This window comes from Pristiophorus japonicus, chromosome 26 (assembly GCF_044704955.1).
Source record: "Pristiophorus japonicus isolate sPriJap1 chromosome 26, sPriJap1.hap1, whole genome shotgun sequence".
Taxonomy (NCBI): domain Eukaryota; kingdom Metazoa; phylum Chordata; class Chondrichthyes; family Pristiophoridae; genus Pristiophorus; species Pristiophorus japonicus.
This window is the reverse complement of record NC_092002.1, coordinates 6655120-6678033: the sequence shown is the minus strand read 5'-3', so window position 1 is coordinate 6678033 and position 22914 is coordinate 6655120. Positions and strand designations below refer to the sequence as shown.

Below are 22914 nucleotides of genomic sequence, written 5' to 3'. Positions count from 1 at the left end.
TTAACCTGTGGAATTCTCTACCGCAGAGAGTTGTTGAGGCCAGTTCGTTGGATATATTCAAAAGGGAGTTAGATGTGGCCCTAACGGCCAAAGGCATCAAGGGGTATGGAGAGAAAGCAGGAAAGGGGTACTGAGGGGATGATCAGCCATGATCATATTGAATGGTGGTGCAGGCTCGAAGGGCCAAATGGCCTACTCCTGCACCTACTTTCTATGTTTCTATGTATGTTCTGTAATGTTAGTTTTGCATTACATGGGACATTGAGAGAATGTTAGTTTTGCACTGCACGGTGCAATGAAGCAGTGTTTAATTTGCATTACACGGGACATTGAATGAAGGAATGTTAGTTTTGCACTGCACAGGACATTGAGAGAATGTTAGTTTTGCACTGCACAGGACATTGAGAGAATGTTAGTTTTGCACTGCACGGTGCAATGAAGCGCTGTTTAATTTGCATTACACGGGATATTGAATGAAGGAATGTTAGTTTTGCATTGCACGGTGCAATGAGGGAATGTTAATTTTGCACTGCACAGGACAGTGAGAGAAGGTTAGTTTTGCATTACACGGGACATTGAGGGAATGTTTAAGTTGCATTGCACGGTGCAATGAGACGGTGTTTAAGTTGCATTGCACGGGACAGTGCCCAACATTGCGGTGCCTGGGGATCCCGCGCGCGTCCCTGGGTCTCTGGCGCGTGACGTCAGCGCCTGATGACGTCCCCCCCCCCCCACACCAGCCCCAGGCCCCACCCCCTCCCGCTTGACGGCGCCTATTTTTTTTTTAATTCTTTTGCGACAGCCGGCGGCGCTGTTTGTTTTGCGACCGGTTGCTAGGGTCCGAGGCGGAGGGGCGGGGATCAGATGCGCGCCCGGTTGACGGCAGGAGGGAAACAAGATGGCGGAGGGCGCGGACGGGGCGAGCGGCGAGAAGGTGGAGGGCGAGCGGGCCGAGGGGCTGAAGGCCGAGGCCAACCAGTACTTCAAAGGTGAGGGGGGGAAGAGAGAGGGGGCGCTGGGGGGGAGAGAGAGCAAGGTGGGGGGGGAGAGGGGGAACACACTATCCCCGGCCCTCGTGTGTGAGGGGACAGTGGCCGCTGCCGGGTAATCTCCAGCGGGGCCTCTCCCCGCCACAGAGTGGGCCATTGGGGGGTCATGTGCAAAATAGTGGGGCGTTGGTAAATATTGGGGGGTTTATCTGTCACAAAGTGGGGCGTTAGTAAATATTGGGGGGTTTATCTGTCACAAAGAGGGGTATTGGTAAATATTGGGGGGTTTATCTGTCACAAAGTGGGGTATTAGTAAATATTGGGGGGTTTATCTGTCACAAAGTGGGGTGTTAGTAAATATTGGGGGGTTTATCTGTCACAAAAGGGGGTATTGGTAAATATTGGGGGGTTTATCTGTCACAAAGTGGGGTATTGGTAAATATTGGGGGGTTTATCTGTCACAAAGTGGGGCGTTGGTAAATATTGGGGGGTTTATCTGTCACAAAGTGGGCCGTTAGTAAATATTGGGGGGTTTATCTGTCACAAAGTGGGGTGTTGGTAAATATTGGGGGGTTTATCTGTCACAAAGTGGGGTGTTAGTAAATATTGGGGGGTTTATCTGTCACAAAGTGGGGCGTTAGTAAATATTGGGGGGTTTATCTGTCACAAAGTGGGGTATTGGTAAATATTGGGGGGTTTATCTGTCACAAAGTGGGGTATTGGTAAATATTGGGGGGTTTATCTGTCACAAAGTGGGGCGTTAGTAAATATTGGGGGGTTTATCTGTCACAAAGTGGGGTGTTGGTAAATATTGGGGGGTTTATCTGTCACAAAGTGGGGTGTTGGTAAATATTGGGGGGTTTATCTGTCACAAAGTGGGGTATTGGTAAATATTGGGGGGTTTATCTGTCACAAAGTGGGGTGTTGGTAAATATTGGGGGGTTTATCTGTCACAAAGTGGGGCGTTAGTAAATATTGGGGGGTTTATCTGTCACAAAGTGGGGTATTGGTAAATATTGGGGGGTTTATCTGTCACAAAGTGGGGCGTTAGTAAATATTGGGGGTTTATCTGTCACAAAGTGGGGCGTTAGTAAATATTGGGGGGTTTATCTGTCACAAAGTGGGGTATTAGTAAATATTGGGGGGTTTATCTGTCACAAAGAGGGGTATTGGTAAATATTGGGGGGTTTATCTGCCAGATAGTAGGGTATTAGTAACTATTGTGAGTTTTATTTGCCACAAAGTGGGGTATTAGTAAATATTGGCGGGTTTATCTGTCACAAAGTGGAGTATTGGTAAATATTGGGGGGTTTATTAGTCACAAAGTGGGGCGTTAGTAAATATTTGGGGGTTTATTTGTCACAAAGTGGGGTGCTAGTAAATATTGGGGGGTTTATCTGTCACAAAGTGGGGTATTAGTAAATATTGGGGGGTTTATCTGTCACAAAGTGGGGTGTTAGTAAATATTGGGGGGTTTATCTGTCACAAAGAGGGGTATTGGTAAATATTGGGGGGTTTATCTGCCAGATAGGGTATTAGTAACTATTGGGAGTTTTATTTGCCACAAAGTGGGGTATTAGTAAATATTGGCGGGTTTATCTGTCACAAAGTGGAGTATTGGTAAATATTGGGGGGTTTATTAGTCACAAAGTGGGGCATTAGTAAATATTTGGGGGTTTATTTGTCACAAAGTGGGGTGCTAGTAAATATTGGGGGGTTTATCTGTCACAAAGTGGGGTATTAGTAAATATTGGGGGGTTTATCTGTCACAAAGTGGGGTGTTAGTAAATATTGGGGGGTTTATCTGTCACAAAGAGGGGTATTGGTAAATATTGGGGGGTTTATCTGCCAGATAGGGTATTAGTAACTATTGGGAGTTTTATTTGCCACAAAGTGGGGTATTAGTAAATATTGGCGGGTTTATCTGTCACAAAGTGGAGTATTGGTAAATATTGGGGGGTTTATTAGTCACAAAGTGGGGCGTTAGTAAATATTTGGGGGTTTATTTGTCACAAAGTGGGGTGCTAGTAAATATTGGGGGGTTTATCTGTCACAAAGAGGGGTATTGGTAAATATTGGGGGGTTTATCTGCCAGATAGTAGGGTATTAGTAACTATTGGGAGTTTTATTTGCCACAAAGTGGGGTATTAGTAAATATTGGCAGGTTTATCTGTCACAAAGTGGAGTATTGGTAAATATTGGGGGGTTTATTAGTCACAAAGTGGGGCGTTAGTAAATATTTGGGGGTTTATTTGTCACAAAGTGGGGTGTTAGTAAATATTTGGGGGTTTATCTGTCTCAAAGTGGGATATTAGTAAATATTGACGGTTTATCTGCCACAAAGTGGGGTATTGGTAAATATTGGGGGTTTTATTTGCCACAAAGTGTGGTGCTGGTAACTATTGGGGACTTTATCTGCCAGATAGTGGGGTATTAATAAATATTGGGGGTTTATCTGTCACAAAGTGGGGTGTTAGTAAATATTGCGGGGGGGGTGGGGTGGTATCTGCATATTAGTGGAGTATTAGTAACTATTGGTGGCTTTATCTGCCAGATAGTGAGGCATTAGTAACTATTGGGGATCTTCTCTGCCAGATAGTGTGGTATTAGTAACTACTGGGGACTTTATCTGCCAGATAGTGGGGTATTACAATTGGGGAGGTTGGATGCCAGATAGTGAGCCAGTGGGGATGCCAGTGAGATTGATACTATATGGCAGATGGGGAAGTACCTTAAGGCACTTCAGTGATGCCATTGGTGAGAATCGGACGCACACGATCTTGTGTATCTGTAAATGCTGAGTGTACGTTCATAGCACGGTAACTTGGTTTTTCTTTAGAGGCCTGAAAGTAACAGGCAGTTACTATTTCTGTACTGATGTCAAGCATCTCCGATTTCCCGCATTTACCTGTTGCAGCCACTGTCTCTCAGGCTGTGCTTCAGCAATGATCTTAAAGGATTAGCCCAGGTGAGTTGAGACGTTAAACCGAGGCCCTGTCTGCTCTCTCTTGGACTTAAAAATCCCACGGCGCTATTTCGCAGAACAGTTTATCCCCAGTGTCCTGGCCAATATTTAAATCTGTGTCCACTGATTACTGACCCTTCTGCTACTGGAAACAGTTCCTCCTTATTTACTCCAGCAAAAATTGTTCATGATTTTGAACACTTCTATTAAATCTCCCCTTAACCTTCTCCCGTCTCTCTGCATAACCGAAGTCCCTCATCCCTGGAACCATTCTAGTAAAATCTTTTCTGGCATAAAGAATTGTCTATTCAAGATTCAAGATTAGATTCAAGCCACTGGACCAAGACCTAGCTCTGTCAAGCCTGGATGGGGGCTGGTGTGCAACGGCCACCCCATGTTTAAAAAAAAAATAATCCATGCACTGGCGCAGACCCCAAAGGCCGAATGTTCGGCCTAAAATCGTTAACGTGGCGAAGACGGTTATTTTCACGTTTCGCTTGCGTTTTGGCCCAAAATCCAGCCTAAAGAGAGATGGTGGGAAGCTTAAAAAACAGTTATATTCGTCCTAATACCAACACTCAAATCAGGAGACAAATTGGGGGGGAAAAAAACATGCGATTTGGTAAGAAATCGTGAGTTGCTATTTTCCTCCAAACATGTTTCCGTTGGCAGAGAGGTTAATAACCAGGAGGCATAGATTTAAAATAATTGGTAGAAGGATGAGAGGGGGAAGTTGAGAACTTTTCTCACCCAGAGGGGGTCTGGATCTCACTGCCTGAAAGGGTGGTAGAGGCAGAAACCCTCATCACATTCAAAAAGATAGCTGGATGTGCACTTGAAACGTTACGGACCAGGAAAGTGGGATTAGGCTGGATGGCTCTCTTTCGACCGGCGTGGGCACGATGGGCCGAATGGCCTCCTGTGCCGCAAGTATGATGTAGATTGACAGTTTGTTTATAAACCTCATTATTTAATCTTTTAACAGCTCACAGCCCTATGCAAAAAAGCTATATTACTGCAGCTGAAAATGCTTCACAGGAATCTTTAAAAATCAAATTAGCCCCACCCCTCACCCGGTGCTCGACGCGACCACCACGCAGTGGAATCCCTGCAGCTCCCAACCAGCGGGATTCCGCCTGTAAAAGCTCGTCCCTGTAGAACACTAGCCTGTCACTCCAGCTTCAATTCGAACGATGAAAACAATGAAATGATAGCAGTGATGGAGGCTATTTGCTCCACTGTGCCATATTATGGTACTAACCTTGCAAGTGAAGCTATCTTAATCCTGTCCTTTACCCATCTGATTTTGTATCCGTTCCTTTTCAAATACCTACCCAATTTCCTTCCAAGTAAAATTGCAGTGCTGACCTCGATGGCCACTTGTGGTAAAGCACTCTCTGTTCCAACAACCCTGTGTGAAAACGTTTCTAACTTTGTCTCTGATAACTAGTAATGATATTTGTTACCAATTCACTCATCATTTATTCACCGTTTACCCTCTCAAAACCGCTCTTAATTTTGAAAATACTTTATTAAATTGCTCTTTAGCCCGGAGTGAGAAAACTCTCTAAACTTATTTGAAGCTAGTCATCATCATAGGCGGTCCCTCGAACGAGGATGAATTGCTTCCAAAGAGTTCGCAGATATTTCAACAAAGGACCCGATGTTCCAGTCCTGAACTCCAATTGAGGGGATGGAAGATGCCTGTGCGTGGATTTTTTTAACGTGTGGTGACCGTTGCACATCAGCCACGGGGGTGTGGGGGGGGGTGAGGTGAGGGGGGGCTGGAGGAGATTACAGAGATAGGGAGGGGTGAGGGCCATGGAGGGATTTGAAAACAAGGATGATAATTTTGAAATCGAGGTGTTGCTTAACCGGGTCAGTGAGCACAGGGGGTGATGGGTGAGCGGGACTTGATGCGAGTCAGGACACAGGCAGCCGAGTTTTCGATCACCTCTAGTTTACTTAGGGTAACTGAGCCAATCAACACAACAGGCACCACGGCGCTGGGGGTGGGGTGCAGCTCGCTCGGTCGATTGTTCACCCTGGTTAGTCCTGGCCCTTGCCTGTGCGTGTTTATATACAATGGCGGCAGAGTGAAGGAGAACTCAATGGATGTTATGGAAAGCCCTCTGAACCTGCCAGAATCGCGGGAGTTGGAAATACTGTATTCAGAAGACTGCACTGCCGTAACAAATTGCTTACATTTGCATGCCTGCTTTCATGATCTTAGGACGGCTAATGAAGTTAGAAGTGTAGTCAGTGTTGTTATGTAAGTAAAAGTACAGCCCATTTGTGCACAGCAAGCTCCCACTAACTGCAATGCGCTGAGCGATCAGTTAATCTGTGGACAGTGGCGGTTGAGGGACAAATGTTGACCAGGACACTGAAGGAACTCCCTACAAGTAGTGCCACGGGATCTTTTGCGTCCGCCTGAACAGGCAGACAGGTCCTTGTTTTAATGTCTCGTCCAGAAACTGACCTCTTTGGCAATGCAGCACACTGAAATATTGGCCTCTATTTGGATGCTGGGTCACTTGGAATTTTCAAGATTTGAGGTCCGGAGGATTTTTGATGGATCAGGGTGTCGAGCATCGTGGAGTGAATGAAGGCGGCTAATTGGAGCAGTGGTCCGGGGGCCCAGTCGTGATCTGATTGAACAGCAGAATCGGCTCGAGGGGCTGAAATAGCCCGCTCCTGTTTGTATGATCACGTCCTCAAATCCAGGAGAGCGGCTTGCATCCACAACCTTCTGACTTCGAGCTGAGGATACTGCCACTAAGCTTAACCATGACGGTGTCCCTCTCTCGAAAGAGCTGGTGCTGAAAGAACAATACACATTTTATTTCATAAAATCACTTAAATCTCCACTCGGGAGTGCTCTTTGAACAGTCTGTGCTACATTTGTAAACCTAAATCGAGAGCAATGGGTACCCTGTCACAGTAATGGGGCGATTTCGCCCCCGTCTGCCAGCACAGCAGTGGGTACTTGGTTCCTGATTAGTGGTCTGTGATTTGAGCTTGGAAAGGGCACCGTGAATGCAGTGTTGAGCTTGGATGGTGATGCTGTCCATACAGGACCATGGACCCATGCTCAGGACCATGTACAGTAGACACCAACGATGTTTCCGCAAGATCCTACAAATCCCCTGGGAGGACAGACGCACCAACGTTGGCGTCCTTGACCAGGCCAACATCCCCAGCATTGAAACACTGACCACACTTGACCAGCTCTGTTGACCGGGCCAGGTAGTTTGCATGCCTGACACGAGACTCCCAAAGCAAGCGCTCTACTCGGATCTCCTTCACGGCAAATGAGCCAAAGGTGGGCAGAGGAAGCGTTGCAAGAACACCCTCAAAGCCTCCCTGATAAAGTGCAACATCCCCATCGACACCTGGGAGTTCCTGGCCAAAGACCGCCCTAAGTGGAGGAAGTGTGTCCGGGAGGGCGCTGAGCACTTCGAGTCTCGTCACTGAGAGCATGCAGAAACCAAGCACAGGCAGTGGAAAGAGCGTGCAGCAAACCAGACTCCCTACCCACCCTTTCCCACCTGTGATGGAGACTGTGGTTCTCGTATTGGACTGTTCAGCCACCTAAGAACTCATTTTTAGAGTGAAAGCAAGTCTTCCTCAATTCCGAGGGACTGCCTATGATGATGTCCATGGCGGAACAGCCAGTGAGTGCTCCGAAAGTCGGTGCTCGTGCAGGAAAGATGGGCAGCTGGCTGTGCGATCTAACCCAGTAAGAATGAACATCTTTAGAAAAGGATAGAAGAGCATTGAGGGGGGGGGGGGGGGCTTGTGTTTTGAAGCTTCGGGTTAGGCCGTTCTGTGTTCACCCCTGATTTCTATCTCGTTCCACTTCATGCAAAATCTGGTAGAAGTGACGGCTTTGAACTGAAAATATTTGAACAGTGACTTTAAAAAAAAAATATATTATTTGTTCACGGGATGTGGGCAGCGCTGGCAAGGCCAGCATTTATTGCCCATCCCTAACTGCCCTTGAGAAGATAGTGGTAAGCCGCTGTCTTCACTGCTGCAGTCCATGATGCCTCTTTGTAGTGGTTTGGTACAACTGCGGGGCCATTTCAGAGGGGCAGTTAAGAGTCAATCACATTGCTGTGGGTCTGGAGTCACGCATCGGCCAGACCGGGTAAGGGCGGCAGATTTCCTTCCCCCTAAAGGACACTGGTGAAGCAGTTGGGGTTATCCAACAATCCGGTACATTCACGGGGCACCATTAGCTTTTTATTCCACATTTATTTAACCGGATTTAAATTCCTCCAGTTGCCGTGTAATGCACATTTAGTCCAGTTTGTGTGTAATTTCTGTTTAACGCTGCAAACTCTTTGCCTGTGTTGCCTGTTGTCATTTTCTAACAATAGCCGCTTGCCCCCGCAGACAAGGATTACGACAATGCCATTAAGTATTACACGCTGGCCATTGAGCTGAACTCTCAGAATGCTATTTATTACGGGAATCGTAGCCTGGCTTACTTACGGACTGAGTGTTATGGCTACGCCTTGTCGGATGCTACCAAGGCGGTGGACCTGGACAAGAAATACATTAAAGGGTACTACAGGCGAGCGACTGCCAACATGGCACTGGGCAAGTTTAAGGCTGCACTCAAAGACTACGATACGGTGAGTGGAATCTCTCCTGATTTTGTTTCAGGAACCGGAGCAAGAAGAGAAGGACTTGCATTGCTGCAATGCCTTTCACGACCACCGGACACCCCAAAGTACTTTTTGAAGTGTGGTCACTGTTATAATGTGAGGAATGTGGCAGCTGATTTACGCACAGCAAGCTCCCGCAAACAGCAAGGTGATAATGACCAGTTGATCTATTTTGTTTTTTAGTGATGTTGATTGAGGGATAAATATTTTCCCCAGGACACCGGGGATACCTCCCCTGCTCTTCTTCGAAATAGCGCCATGGGATCTTTTACATCCACGACTTGTGTGGTGCAGCTAATGACCAACTTGCATTTATATAACGCCTTTAAACATAGAAAATAGGTGAAGGAGTAGGCCATTTGGCACTTCGAGCCTACACCACCATTCAATAAGATCATGGCTGATCATTCACCTCGCTACCCCTTTCCTGCTTTCTCTCCATACCCCTTGATCCCTTTAGCTGTAAGGGCCACATCTAACGAACTGGCCTCAACAACTTTCTGCGGTAGAGAATTCCACAGATTAACAACTCTCTGAGTGAAGAAGTTTCTCCTCATCTCGGTCCTAAATGGCTTACCCCGTATCCTTAGACTGTGACCCCTGGTTCTGGACTTCCCCAACATCGGGAACATTCTTTCTGCATCTAACCTGTCCAGTCCCATCAGAATTTTATGTTTTTATGAGATCCCCTCATCCGTAGTAAAGCACCCCAAGGCGGCATATCAAAAAAAAATGACACCAAGCCACTTGACATATTAGAAAGAAATAAAGACTTGCATTTATATAGCAACAGCTGGATGTCTCCAAGCGCTTTACATTCGATGCAGTACTTTTTGAAGTGTAGTCACTCTTATGATGTGGCTAGCTGAACAAAATCCAGGTCAAAGCAGTAGGTTTTAAGGAGCTTCTTAAAGGAGGAAAGCAAGATAGAGAGGCTTAGGGTGTGAATTCCAGAGCTCGGGGCCCACGCTGCCAATGGCAAAGCGATTAAAATCAGGGTGGTGCAAGAGGCCAGAATTGGAGGAGTGCAGCGATCTCCTGGGGTTGTGAGGCTGGAGGAGATTAGAGAAAAGGAGGGATTTGAAAACAAAGAAAAGAACTTTAAAATTGAGGCGTTGCCAGACCGTGAACCAATAAGCCACAGGGGACGGATGCTCTGCGGTCTAATTACTCGCACCGCAATCACTATCAGTGACATGCTTGTAATCACCGGCACTTTACACCGATCAAAGTGCTTGGGCACAGCCCTTGGTATGAAAACTTTGCACACGGTTTACTGTAATCTCCTGCAGCAAAACTGTAAAGTGAAATGCAGCATTGCACACCTGTCGGGTGACTATATTTGCAGCATATGCTAACAGAATTAGAGAGTTTCTCTCTGCCCCACATGCAGCCCCTCCGGCTAACGCAGCCTGAGAGAGTGGCAGAGTCGAATAACACCAGGACAACTCCAAGTGACCTCCACTCTGAACAGGCTAAAAATGGGTGCTCATTAGGTCGGATTGTAAATCCACAGGGACAGGAATTTATAACTTCGCAGGAGTTTTGTGGGGGTTGTTTCAACTCTTTATTTTCTAAAAGAGGAAGTTTGCTTTGTTCGTGTCAGTTTGGCTCGGTGGGCGCCTCTGAATCAGAACGTGGTGGGCTCAAACTCCACTGCAGGACTTGTTCTCCGTGTTTTGACTGCCCTTCCAGCGCAGTGCTGAGGTGCCGTCTTTCAGGCTAAATCAGATCCGTAGGCATAAAAGATCCAGTGGCATTTTGTAAAAGAAAAGGCCCAGTGCACATTAATTGGTTATTTATCTCGTTCCTGTTTGTGGGAGCTTGCTGTGTGCACAGTGACTGCTGCAGTTTCCTGTGTAAGTAATTCATTGGCTGTGAAGCGCTTTGGGGCATCCGGAGAATGCGATGGGGATCATATATGAATGCACGTTCCTTCTTCTGTTGTGTATCTCTGTTGTAACAGTGAGCCTCGGCAGCCCGTGTCCCAACTCGCACCAAGTCCTGCTCACCCATCACCCCCTGTGCTCGCTTACCGACACTGGCTTCCGGTTAAGCAACACCTTGACTATTTCAAAATTCTCATCCTTGTTTTCAAATCCCTCCTCGCCCCTCCCTAATCTTCTCCAGTCCCACAACCCCTCGAGATACCTACGCTCCTCTAATTCTGACCTCTTGAGCATCCCTGATTATAATCGCTCAACAATTGGTGGTCGTGCCTTCAGCTGCCTGGGCCCCAAGCTCTGGAACTCCCTCCCTAAACCGCTCCATCTCTCTTCCTTTTAACACGCTCCTTAAAACCTACCTGTTCGACCACGTTTTTGGTCACCTGCCCTAATGTCGCCTTGTGTGGCTCTGTGTCAAATTTTGTTTTTTTAACACTCCTGTGAAGCACCTTGAGATGTTTTGCTACGTTAAAGGCGCTCTATAAATGCAAATTGTTTTATTCTTGTGTTCTCGCTTTCACGTCTCCTGAATATGCCAAAGTGTTGGCGTGTAATTCCACAGAACCGTTCAATCATAGGCTATTCGACTGGGGGAGGCGGGGGGGCTGTGGGGATCATCACAGCTGACTTGACTCGAGGCCACCCGCACCCCCTACAAGTCCCAAAAGGAATGGCAGGACCCTCGGCTAACAATTCCCTGGCAAGTCGCGCGCCGCCGTTTAACAACTGAACGGTCACAGGAGCTGGACTGGTTAAAGAGGAGAGAAAAATGTGTGGAACTCGTAAGCACTGAACACCGAGGGCGGGGGAGCCGATTTGTAGGATGATCTGCGGTCGGTATTTAAAAGTGCCGTGACTTCACAGTATCCAGACAAGATGTCCTCCTGCATGTCCGCACACACCTCTCTGCTCTGAGGCAACGGAGGTCTAGCAGTAAGACAGTCCTGTTACCGCACTGTGAGTTCATTTAAAAAAAGGATAACTATTGGCAAACTTGGACATTTTCATTTTGACCGATCCCTGACGTCGGTCCTTTCTGTGCTGATTTGTTCAGTGTAATGCCCGCCAACAAATTGTACAAAACGCTGGCAGAGGTTTTTAACAGTTGCTGCAGCGTGTGATCAGGTGCGTGCACAGAAATGTCAGGGTATTAATAGCGGGGCTGTGAAGCTGATGAATCGCATGTAAAAGATTCATACAAAATCATTCCTCATACAGTCAGTTGTTATAAATACAAGTTGGGTGTATTCACGACTTATTTTTGCGTCCCATTTAAACTCTGAGCCAGCCGCAAAAATTGCTGCAGACACCTCAGCATCCCGACCGCTTTAGGTTTAAGGTGAGATTCTTCGATGTGTAATACTTGTTGTCTTGTACGTGTTTGTATACATATTGGCCTCAAGCGATTCGCCGAGTAGTTCAGGTGTTGAAAGCTCCTAAACGCTGCGTGCCGGCCTAGCTGGTTCATAGGCTGCTGGGCTAAGTGAGCGGGCAAAAATGTAGGCAGGTGGGAGTATAATGTGGGCAAATGTGAAGTTATCTACTTTGGCAGAAAAACAAATAGAAAAGCAAGTTGTTATTTAAATGGAGAAAAAGTGTTGCGGTACAGCGGGACCTGGGGGTCCTTGTGCATGAAACACAAAGTTAGTATGCAGGTACAGCAAGTGATCAGGAAGGCCAATGGAATGTTGGCTTTTATTGCAAGGGGAATAGAGTATAAAAGCAGAGAAGTCCTGCTACAACTGCACAGGGTATTGGTGAGGCCACCCACAGCTAGATTACTGCATACAGTTTTGGTCTCTGTATTTGAGGTAATATATACTTGCATTAAAGGCTGTTCAGAGAAGGTGCACGAGGTTGGTTCCGGAGATGAGGGGGTGGACTTGGGAAGATAGGTTAAATAGCTTGAGCCTATACTCATTGGAGTTCAGAAGAATGAGGTGATCTTTTCCAAACTTTTGATAATGAGGAGGCTCGACAAGGTGGATGCAGGGAGGATATTTCCACTCATGGGGGAAACTAAAACTAGGGGACATAGTTTAGAATAAGGGGCTGCCCATTTAAAACTGAGATGAGGAGGAATTTCTTAGAGTTGTAAATTTGTGGAATTCTCTGCCCCAGAGAACTGTGGAGGCTGGGTCATTGAATATATTTAAGAACATAAGAAATAGGAGCAGGAGTCGGCCATACGGCCCCTCGAGCCTGCTCCGCCCTTTAATACGATCATGGTTGATCTGATCATGGACTCGGCTCCACTTCCCTGCCCGCTACCCATAACCCTTTATTCCCTTATTGCTCAAAAATCTCTATCTCCGCCTTAAATATATTCAGTAAGAAGGAGGAACTGAAGGATATCCTTATTAGGTGGGAAATTGTGTTCGGGAAATTGATGAGATTGAAGGCCGATAAATCCCCGGGGCCTGATAGTCTGCATCACAGAGTACTTAAGGAAGCGGCCCTAGAAATAGTAGATGCATTGGTGATCATTTTCCAACCGTCTATGGATCAGTTTCTATGGACTGGAGGGTAGCTAATGTAACACTTTTTTTAAAAAGGAGGGAGAGAGAAAACAGGTAATTATAGACCAGTTAGCCTGACATCAGTAGTGGGGAAAATGTTGGAATCAATCATTAAGGATGTAATAGCAGCGCATTTGGAAAGCAGTGACAGGATCGGTCCAAGTCAGGATGGATTTATGAAAGGGAAATCATGCTTGACGTATCTTCTGGAATTTTTTGAGGATGTAACTAGCAGAGTGGACAAGGGAGAACCAGTGGATGTGGTGTATTTGGACTTTCAAAAGACTTTTGACAAGGTCCCGCACAAGAGATTGGTGTGCAAAATCAAAGCACATGGTATTGAGGGTAATGTACTGATGTGGATAGAGAACTGGTTGGCAGACAGGAAGCAGAGAGTTGGGATAAACGGGTCCTTTTCAGACTGGCAGGCAGTGACAAGTGGAGTGCTGCAGGGCTCAGTGCTGGGACCCCAGCTCTTTACAATAAACAGTAACGATTTAGATGAAGGAATTGAGTGTAATCTCTCCAAGTTTGCAGACCACACTAAACTAGGTGGCGGTGTGAGCTGTGAGTGGGACGCTAAGAGGCTGCAGGGTGATTTGGACAGGTTAGGTGAGTGGGCAAATGCATGGCAGATGCAGTATAATGTAGATAAATGTGAGCTTATCCCTTTTGGGGGCAAAAACACGAGGGCAGAATATTATCTGAATGGCGGCAGATTAGGAAAAGGGGAGGTGCAGTGAGTCCTGGGTGTCATGGTACATCAGTCATTGAAAGTTGGCATGCAGGTACAGCAGACGGTGAAGAAGGCAAATGGTATGTTGGCCTTCATAGCTAGGCGATTTGAGTATAGGAGCAGGGAGGTTTTACTGTAGTTGTACAGGGCCTTAGTGAGGCCTCACCTGGAATATTGTGTACAGTTTTGGTCTCTTAATCTGAGGAAGGACATTCTTGCTATTGAGGGAGTGCAGCGAAGGTTCACTCGACTGATTCCAGGGATGGCTGGACTGTCATATGAGGAGAAACTGGATCAACTGTGCCTTTATTCACTGGAGTTTAGAAGGATGAGAGGGGATCTCAGAAACGTATAAGATTCTGACGGGACTGGACAGGTTAGATGCGGGAAAAATGTTCCCGATGTTTGGGAAGTCCAGAACCAGGGGACATAGTCTTAGGATAAGGGGTAGGCCATTTAGGACTGGGATGAGGAGAAACTTCTTCACTCAGAGTTGTTGATACCAGTTCATTGGATATATTCAAGAGGGAGTTAGATATGGCCCTTAAGGCTAAGGGGATCAAGGGGTATGGAGAGAAAGCAGGAAAGGGGTACTGAGGGAATGATCAGCCATGATCTTATTGAATGGCGGTGCAGGCTCGAAGGGCCAAATGGCCTACTCCTGCACCTATTTTCTATGTTTCTATAAGTCAGCCCCCTCATCTCCGGAATCAATCGAGTGAACCTTCTCTGAACAGCCTCCAATGCAAGTATATCCTTCCTTAAATACGGAGACCAAAACTGTACGCAGTATTCCAGGTGGCCTCACCAATACCCTGTACAGTTGTAGGAGGACTTCTCTGCTTTTATACTCTATCCCCCTTGCAATAAAGGCCAACATTCCATTTGCCTTCCTGATCACTTGCTGTACCTGCATACTAACTTTTTGTGTTTCATGCACAAGGATCCCATGTTCCCTTTGTACTGCAGCACTTTGGAATTTTTCTCCATTTAAATTATAATTTGCGCTTCTATTTTTTTCTGCCAAAGTGGATAACATTGTCCCACATTATACTCCCATCTGCAAAATTTTTGCCCTCTCACTCAGCCTGGGTCTATATCCCTTTGCAGATTTTGTGTGTCCTCCTCGCAATTTGCTTTCCCACCCATCTTTGTACTATCAGCAAACCTGGCTACATTGCACTCGGTCCCTTCATCCAAGTCATTAATATAGATTGTAAATAGTTGAGGCCCCAGCACCGATCCCTGCGGCACCCCACTCGTTACTGTTTGCCAACCGGAAAATGACCCATTTACCCCGACTCTCTGTTTTCTGTTAGTTAGCCAATCCTCTATCCATGCTAATCAATTACCCCCAACCCAGTGAACTTTTATCTTGTGCAGTAACCTCTTATGTCAAATGCCTTCTGGAAATCCAAGTACACCACATCTACTGGTTCCCCCTTATCCACCCTGCTCATTACATCCTCAAAGAACTCCAGTAAATTTGTCAAACATGATTTTCCTTTCATAAAAACATGTTGACTCTGCTTGATTGAATTATGCTTTTCCAAATGTACCACTACTGCTTTCGTAATAACGGACTCCAACATTTTCCCAACGACAGATGTTAGGCTAACTGGTCAATAGTTTCCTGCATTTTGTTTGCCTCCTCTTTTAAATAGGGGCGGTACATTTGCCATTTTCCAATCTGCTGGAACCGCCCCAGAATCCAGGGAATTTTTCATTAGTTATAGTGATTGTATTAAGTTTCTCCCTCCCTATAGCCCCTTGATTATCCATTATTGGGATGTTTTTAGTATCTTCTATTGTGAAATATTTGTTCAACGACTCTGCCATTTCCCTGTTCTCCGTTATTAATTCCCCAGTCTCATCCTCTGGGGGACCAACATTTACTTTAGCCACTCTTTTCCTTTTTGTGTACCTGTAGAAACTCTTACTATCTATTTTTATATTGCGTGCTAGTTTACTTTCAAAATCTGTCTTCCCCCCCCTCTCACTTTTTTAGTCGTTTGCTGGCTTTTAAAAGTTTCTCGATCCTCTGGCCTACCACTGGTCTAAGGCGGAGATAGACAAATGTTTGAGCGATAAGGGAATAAAGGGTTATGGGGAGCGGGCAGAGAAGTGGAGCTAAGTCCATGATTAGATCAGCCGTGATCTTATTAAATGGAGCAGACTTGAGGGGCAAAATGGCCTACTCCTGCTCCTATTTCTTATGGCGGTTTCTCTAGGAGTCTTGAGTTTTCAGTCCGCCATTTAGTTGTGCTTCTGGACAGTCCCATACGCTGTCCATTTGAACCGTGTGGAAAGCTCCTACAATTAAATTCTGGATTGCCTCCTCCCAAACAGAGGTTGAGTCACGACCAATTTGAGCTCAGTAACCAGAGTAAAGTGCTGGCGCTTATAGGTTTGTTGCTGGTGGTAACGCACAAAGCAGATGACGCACCATTCACGCACACTGGGTTAAGCATGATCTCTCAGTAGTATATTACATCGGATATACGGCACAGAAACAGGCCATTCGACCCAACCAGTCCATGCCGGCATTTATGCTCCACTCGAGCCTCCTCCCATCTTTCCTCATCTAAATCTATCGGCATAACCCTCTATTCCCTTCTCCCTCATATGCTTGTCTAGCCTCCCCTTAAATGCATCGATACTATTCGCCTCAACCCCTCCCTGTGGTAGCAAGTTCCACATTCTCACCGCTCTCTGGGTAAAGAGGTTTCTCCTGAATTCCCCATTGGATTTCTTGGTGACTATCTTATATTGATAGCCTCCAGTTATGATCTTCCCCACAAGTGGAAACACTCTCTCCGTATCCACTCTGTCAAAACCTTTTTATCATTTTAAAGAACTCTATTAGGTCACCCCTCAGCCTTTTCTTTTCAAGAGAAAGAGACCCAGCCTGTTGATCCTTTCCTGATATGTATACCCTCGCATTTGTGGTATCATCCTTGACAGTCTGTTTTGTATATTGGCGCCAATGCATGGAATAAATCCATCGACAACACTTGGATGTGAGAGAGTCGGGCAGTCTCCAATCTGCAGGTCTTGTAATTGAGACCTAGTATTCATCTTCAGCTAGGTGATATACAGGGGTGTTTTTTAAACCAGCTGGTAAGTTTGTCACATCTCCCTGACCCCTGGACTTCACCTGTCTTGCCTGTAGTCAGGGAATAGTTGTTGGGATTTGGTGGGGAGGGTGACCATGACTTTGGGAAGAGCAGGCTTGATGGGCAGAATGGCCTTTTCTCCCTTCAGACTTACCTTCTTGTGAACGAGCATCTGGGTGGGTTGGAGTGAAACATAGAAAATAGGAGCAGTAGTAGGCCGTTCGGCCCCTCGAGCCTGCACCGCCATTCAATATGATTATGGCTGATCCTCTATCTCAACACCATATTCCCGCTTTTTCCCCATACCCCTTAATGTCTTTTGTTTCTAGAAATCTATCTATCTCCCTCTTAAATATATTCAGTGACTTGGCCTCCACAGCCTTCTGTGGTAGAGAATTCCACAGGTTCACCACCCTCTGAGTGAAAACATTTCTCCTCATCTTGGTCCTAAATTTCCTAGCTCGACCACGATCTCTCACCGCTCCTCAAATGTATCGGCCTAAACGTACACCATCTCACTTCCTCACATATTCTCACGAAATCAAGACACCTCGCACCTTTCTCCACTCAGCTCAAACTCACAGAAGGTTCACTCAGTTGATTCTGGAGATGAAGGGGTTGTCTTATGAAGAAAGGTTGAGCAGGCTGGGCCTGTACTCATTGGAGTTTAGAAGAATGAGAGGGGATCTCATCGAAACATCTAAGATTCTGAGGGGGTTGGACAGGGTAGATGCAGTGAGGATGTTTCCCCTCGTGGGGGAATCCAGAACTAGGGGGGCACAGCTTCAGAATAAAGGGGCCACCCATTCAAGATGGAGATGAGGAGAGGAATTTCTTCTCTCAGAGGGCCGTAAATCTTTGGAATTCTCTTCCCCAGAAAGCCACGGAGGCTGGGTTACTGAACGCATTCAAGGCAGAGATAGACAGTCTTTTGAACGATACGGGAGTCGAGAGTTATGGGGAGCGGGCGGGGAAGTGGAGTTGAGACCAAGATCAGATCAGCCATGATCTCCCTCTTAAATATATTCAGTGACTTGGCCTCCACAGCCTTCTGTGGTAGAGAATTCCACAGGTTCACCACCCTCTTGAGTGAAAACATTTCTCCTTATCTCGGTCCTAAATTTCCTACCCCGTATCCTGAGACTGTGACCACTTGTTCTAGACTTTGCCTCTCGGGGAAGGTTCAGTCTCGGCGCCTCTCTCTCTCTCTCTCTCTCTCTCTCTCTCGCCACACGGCCTGCAGTGGGGTATAACCCGTGTGTCTTTCTGTCCCGCTGTAGGTGGTGAAGGTGAAGCCGAACGACAAAGACGCTAAAATGAAATACCAAGAATGTAACAAAATTGTCAAACAGAAAGCGTTTGAGCGTGCAATAGCAAACGACGAGCTGAAGCGATCGGTGGTGGACTCGTTAGATATCGAGAGCATGAGTAAGTATCGGGGTTGGGCTGCCTTCAAAATAGAGACTTCACGTTTCACACTGGGAACGCTGGACTCGCATTTAGATCCGCCTTGCATTCCAGTTTCTCCCCAGACCTTCGAATCATAAGAACATAAGAAATAGAAGCAGGAGTTGGCCATACGGCCCCTCGAGCCTGCCCTGGCATTTAATACGATCATGGCTGATCCGATCATGGACTCAGCTCCACTTCCCTGCCCGTCCCCTTAAGAAACTGTCTATTTCTGTCTTCAATTTATTCAATGTCCCGGCTTCCACAGCTCTCTGAGGCAGCGAATTCCACAGATTTACAACCCTCTGAGAGAAGAAATTTCTCCATCAGCTTTAAATGGGCGGCCCCTTATTCTCAGATTATGCCCTCTAGTTCTAGTCTCCCCCATCAGTGGAAACATCCTCTGCATCCACCTTGTCAAGCCCCCTCATAATCTTATACGTTTCGATAAGATCACCTCTCATTCTTCTGAATTCCAATGAGTACAGGCCCAACCTCCTCAACCTTACCTCATAAGTCAACCCCCTCATCTCCGGAATCAACCGAGTGAACCTTCTCTGAACTGCCTCCAAAGCAAGTATATCCTTTTGTAAATATGGAAACCAAAACTGTACGCAGTATTCCAGATCTGGAATCAGAGAATGACAGAGCGTGGGAGAAGGCCATTCGGCCCATCGAACCTGTGCTGGCTCTTTGAAAGAGCGATCCAATTCATCCTTTTCCCCACAGCCCTGCAAATTTTTACCCTTCAAGTATTTATCGAATTCCCTTTTTTTCAAAGTTACTGTTGAATCTGCTTCCACCGCCCTTTCAGGCAGCGCCTTCCAGATCACTCGCTGCGCTTTTATTTTAAAAAAATTTCCTCACCTTGGCCTCATGTTCTTTTCCATCTCGTCCGGCAGGTGTTGAGTCTTGCTGGGGTGCACATACTGGGAGCCCTCGAGTATCTCGCCCGACTGGTTATTGTTCTCGTGTGAGTTTAGAGGACAAGTGCTGCGAGGCTTATCATCATCATAGGCAGTCTCTCGGAATCGAGGAAGACTTGCTTCCACTCACAAAATGAGTTCTTGAGTGGCTGAACAGTCCAATGCGAGAGCCACAGTCCCTGTCACAGGTGGGACAGACAGTGGTTGAGGGAAAGGGTGGGTGGGACTGGTTTGCCGCACGTTCCTTCCACTGCCTGCGCTTGATTTCTGCGCGCTCTCGGCGACAAGACTCGAGGTGCTCAGCGCCCTCCCAATGCACTTCCTCCACTTAGGGCGGTCTTTGGCCAGGGACTCCCAGGTGTCGGTGGGGATGTTGCATTTAACCAAGGAGGCTTTTGAGCATGTCCTTGAAACATTTCCTCTGCCCACCCTTTGGCTGGTTTGCCGTGAAGGAGTTCCGAGTAGAGCGCCTGCTTTGGGAGTCTCGTGTCGGGGCATGCGAACAGTGTGGCCCTGCCCAACGGAGCTGGTCGAGTGTGCTCAGTGCTTGAATACTGGGGATGTTGGCCTGGTCGAGGACGCTAACGTTGGTGCGTCTGTCCTCCCAGGGGATTTGCAGGATCTTGCGGAGACATTGTTGGTGGTATTTCTCCAGCAATTTGAATTGGGATTTGAATAGCTGCTGGGCTATTTGACCACAGGAAGCATCACCGTGCAAACTTCGAGCTCCATTTCTTTTCCCTCCTCTCCCGAGACCAGTTGCCCCAGCTAATTCCACAACTCTGATCATAAAAACATAAAAAATTAGGAGCAGGAGTAGGTTATACGTCCCCTCGAGCCTGCTCCGCCATTCAATAAGATCGCGACTGATCTTCGACCAGAACTCCACCTTCCCGCCTGATCCCCATACCCCTCGATTCCTCTAGACTCCAAAAATATATCGAGCTATTGAATATACTCGAGCAACTCGGCATCCACACCCCTCTGAGCTATTCGACCATGGGAAGGGAATACCAAAGATTCACAGCTGAGCAGGAATTCCTTCTTGCCTCCGCTTCTCCTAATCGGAATCTCTCAGCACGGCAGCAGACGGTGCCTTGTTCACTCGGCCATCCGGGAGCTGGCAAGGATCACCTTCCAAATGCAGGCAGCGGCATAATCTGATTGTAAACCCCCCCTGTGATCCTCCCAATGCTTAGAAAGTTCATAGGCTTTGATCCGCAGCCTGATTTTGAACCCTTGGATTCGGGGTGGGGAACAAGCCAGGGTTTCCTGTTCCTCAATCACTATCCAGTGGTTACTGCTGGAAGGTGCGGGTGTGTCTGGGCATCCCATGGAATGGCCCTGGAATGTGATGGTTCTTATGGTCCAACTTCCTGGTCTGATGTGAAGATTGGCTGTTGGTGTGAGACACAGGAGGGTGCTCGACATCCATAGAGCCAGCAAGTGTCAACACCTTCAGGAGAGGCCAGAATGAATTGGCAAGTGACGAGTCCACTGCTTTCGACAGGGACCCAAATTTTTATCAAGTTTGGGCGCAAGAGATGAAAGTTTCCTTCTCCTGTCTGGGGTACAGGCCATGGTCTAATTTAGCTTTAATACACTCCTGAACCAGAATCTCATTAAAGGATAGTGTGGGTCAGCAAACGAGGACTGCAATGTTTCTTGCTCTTGCTCGCTCCTTTCTCTTGCGCTCTCCCTTTCTCTCTCTCTCTCTCTCTCGCGCTCTCCCTTTCTCTCTCTCTCTCTCTCTCTCTCTCTCTCTCTCTCTTTCCCTCTCCCTTTCTCTCTCTCTCTCTCTCTCTCTCTCTCTCTCTCTCTCTCTCTCTCGCGCTCTCCCTTTCACACACTCTCGCGCTTTCCCCCCCGCTCTCGCGCCCTCTCCCTTTCCCCCCGGCTCTCGCGCCTTCTCCCTTCCCCCCCCCCCCCGCTCTCGCGCCCTCTCCCTTTCCCCCCCCGCTCTCGCGTCCTCTCCCTTCCCCCCCCCCCGCTCTCGCGCCCTCTCCCTTCCCCCCCCCCGCTCTCGCGCCCTCTCCCTTTCCCCCCCGCTCTCGCGCCCTCTCCCTTTCCCCCCCTCCCATGTGTGAAATAATGTTGTTTTCGATGCTGAGTTGAGTCTGTTGCCTCCGGTGGATGTTGGGAGTAGTTTACATTGCATCAGAATTTGCCGTGATGCCTACAGATTTAACTCATCTAAAAATACACGGGGATTGTGCACAAGGTAACCTTCAGAGTCGGAACTCTGCCCCAGCCGCGAGCCTGAATATGCATCGGTGGCTTTAAGAGCCCGGCTGGCAGGGGTCCTGCATTAATAAAAGCTACCGCTTTTCCTCACTGAATTGACAGTAGCAATGCTTCAAGATCAGAGTGTTGCCTCTCCCGGTTCATGAGCCATTCCTAAATAGATGGTGTGCTGCAGAATCTGCTGAGACAGGCAGTGACTATCCTCCAAGCGTTTTTGCCAATTATGCCGAGTTCGGAGGCAAGTCAATGTGGTGTGTAGCAACAGGCCCATGGTTTTATTTCCCTGTGATTCCTACAACGTGACGTCTGCTTGATTCATTTCCACCACGTCTATCTCGGTACTAATTCCGTTAACTCCACCCTCCTGTGTTGGTTACATAATGACTAGGAACAAGAGTCGGCCCCTCGACCCCGCTCCGCCATTCAATAAAATCATGGCTGATCATCGACCTCAACTCCACTTTCCCGCCCGATCCCTCGATTCCCCTCGAGTCCAAAAATCTATCGATCTCAGTCTTGAATATACTCAATGACTGAGCCTCCACAGCCTTCTGTTGCAGAGAATTCCAAAGATTCACCACTCTCTGAAGAAATGTCTCCTTATCTCTGTTCTAAATGGCTGACCCCTTATCCTGAGACTCTGCCCCCTGGTTCCAGACTCTCCAGCCAGGGGAAATAACCTCACAGCATTTACCTTATCAATCCCCACCCTCCCTCAGAATTTTATACGTTTCAATGCGATCACCTCATTATTCAAACCTTGAGAGAGCAAAGGTCCAATCTACTCAATCTCTCCTCGTAGGACAACCCTCTCATCCCAGGAATTAATTCCCTGCCTGTGTCAGCCTTGGCTCAGTGGGTAACGCACTCGCCTGTGAGTCCGAAGGTTGCGATCGGTCGCTCCCACTACCTGGCCTAATCGGTCACTCTTCACCCGTGATCCCAGAGGGCGAACGTTGCAGGCCAGATGACGTGCAAACGTATGTAAAGGACCGGCAATAATCAGCCAGTCCGTCCTCGACAACCTTCCCCCCCGCCCCTCACCACCCACCAGTCAGGCAGGGGGGAAAAAAAGGCAAAAGCTTAGCCCAGTTAAGAGACGCTCTTAAACATTCCTCTCCAATCCAGCCAAGCTCCAGGAGACTGCCGTCACTTGCATCAAAAATCCCCACCTCCCCATTACCCACCTTCAGTAACTCGAGATGGCCTCCGCTCTCGGGAACTTGGCTCTGCCCCTTACCGAAGGTCTGCAGGGAATTCCTGTTTGACGATCTACCACGCGTGTTGGTGATCGAGTGATCAGTAACTCTTGCGAAAACCTTCGCTTTATGCCGTCAAAACTGCTTTT

The 22914-nt window shown here is 47.4% G+C and overlaps 1 protein-coding gene across 1 annotated transcript in view; it reads left to right on the top strand.

The window, feature by feature from the left end:
• Positions 1-843: 843 nt before the first annotated feature.
• The window catches only part of ppp5c (protein phosphatase 5, catalytic subunit), a 58617-nt gene continuing 36546 nt past the window's right edge, over positions 844-22914 (top strand). The window contains exons 1-3 of the mRNA XM_070867724.1: positions 844-989; positions 8356-8597; positions 18228-18375. Of these exons, the coding sequence (XP_070723825.1) occupies positions 899-989; positions 8356-8597; positions 18228-18375 (481 nt within the window). The 5' untranslated portion in view covers positions 844-898. The remainder of the gene's footprint in view (positions 990-8355; positions 8598-18227; positions 18376-22914) is intronic.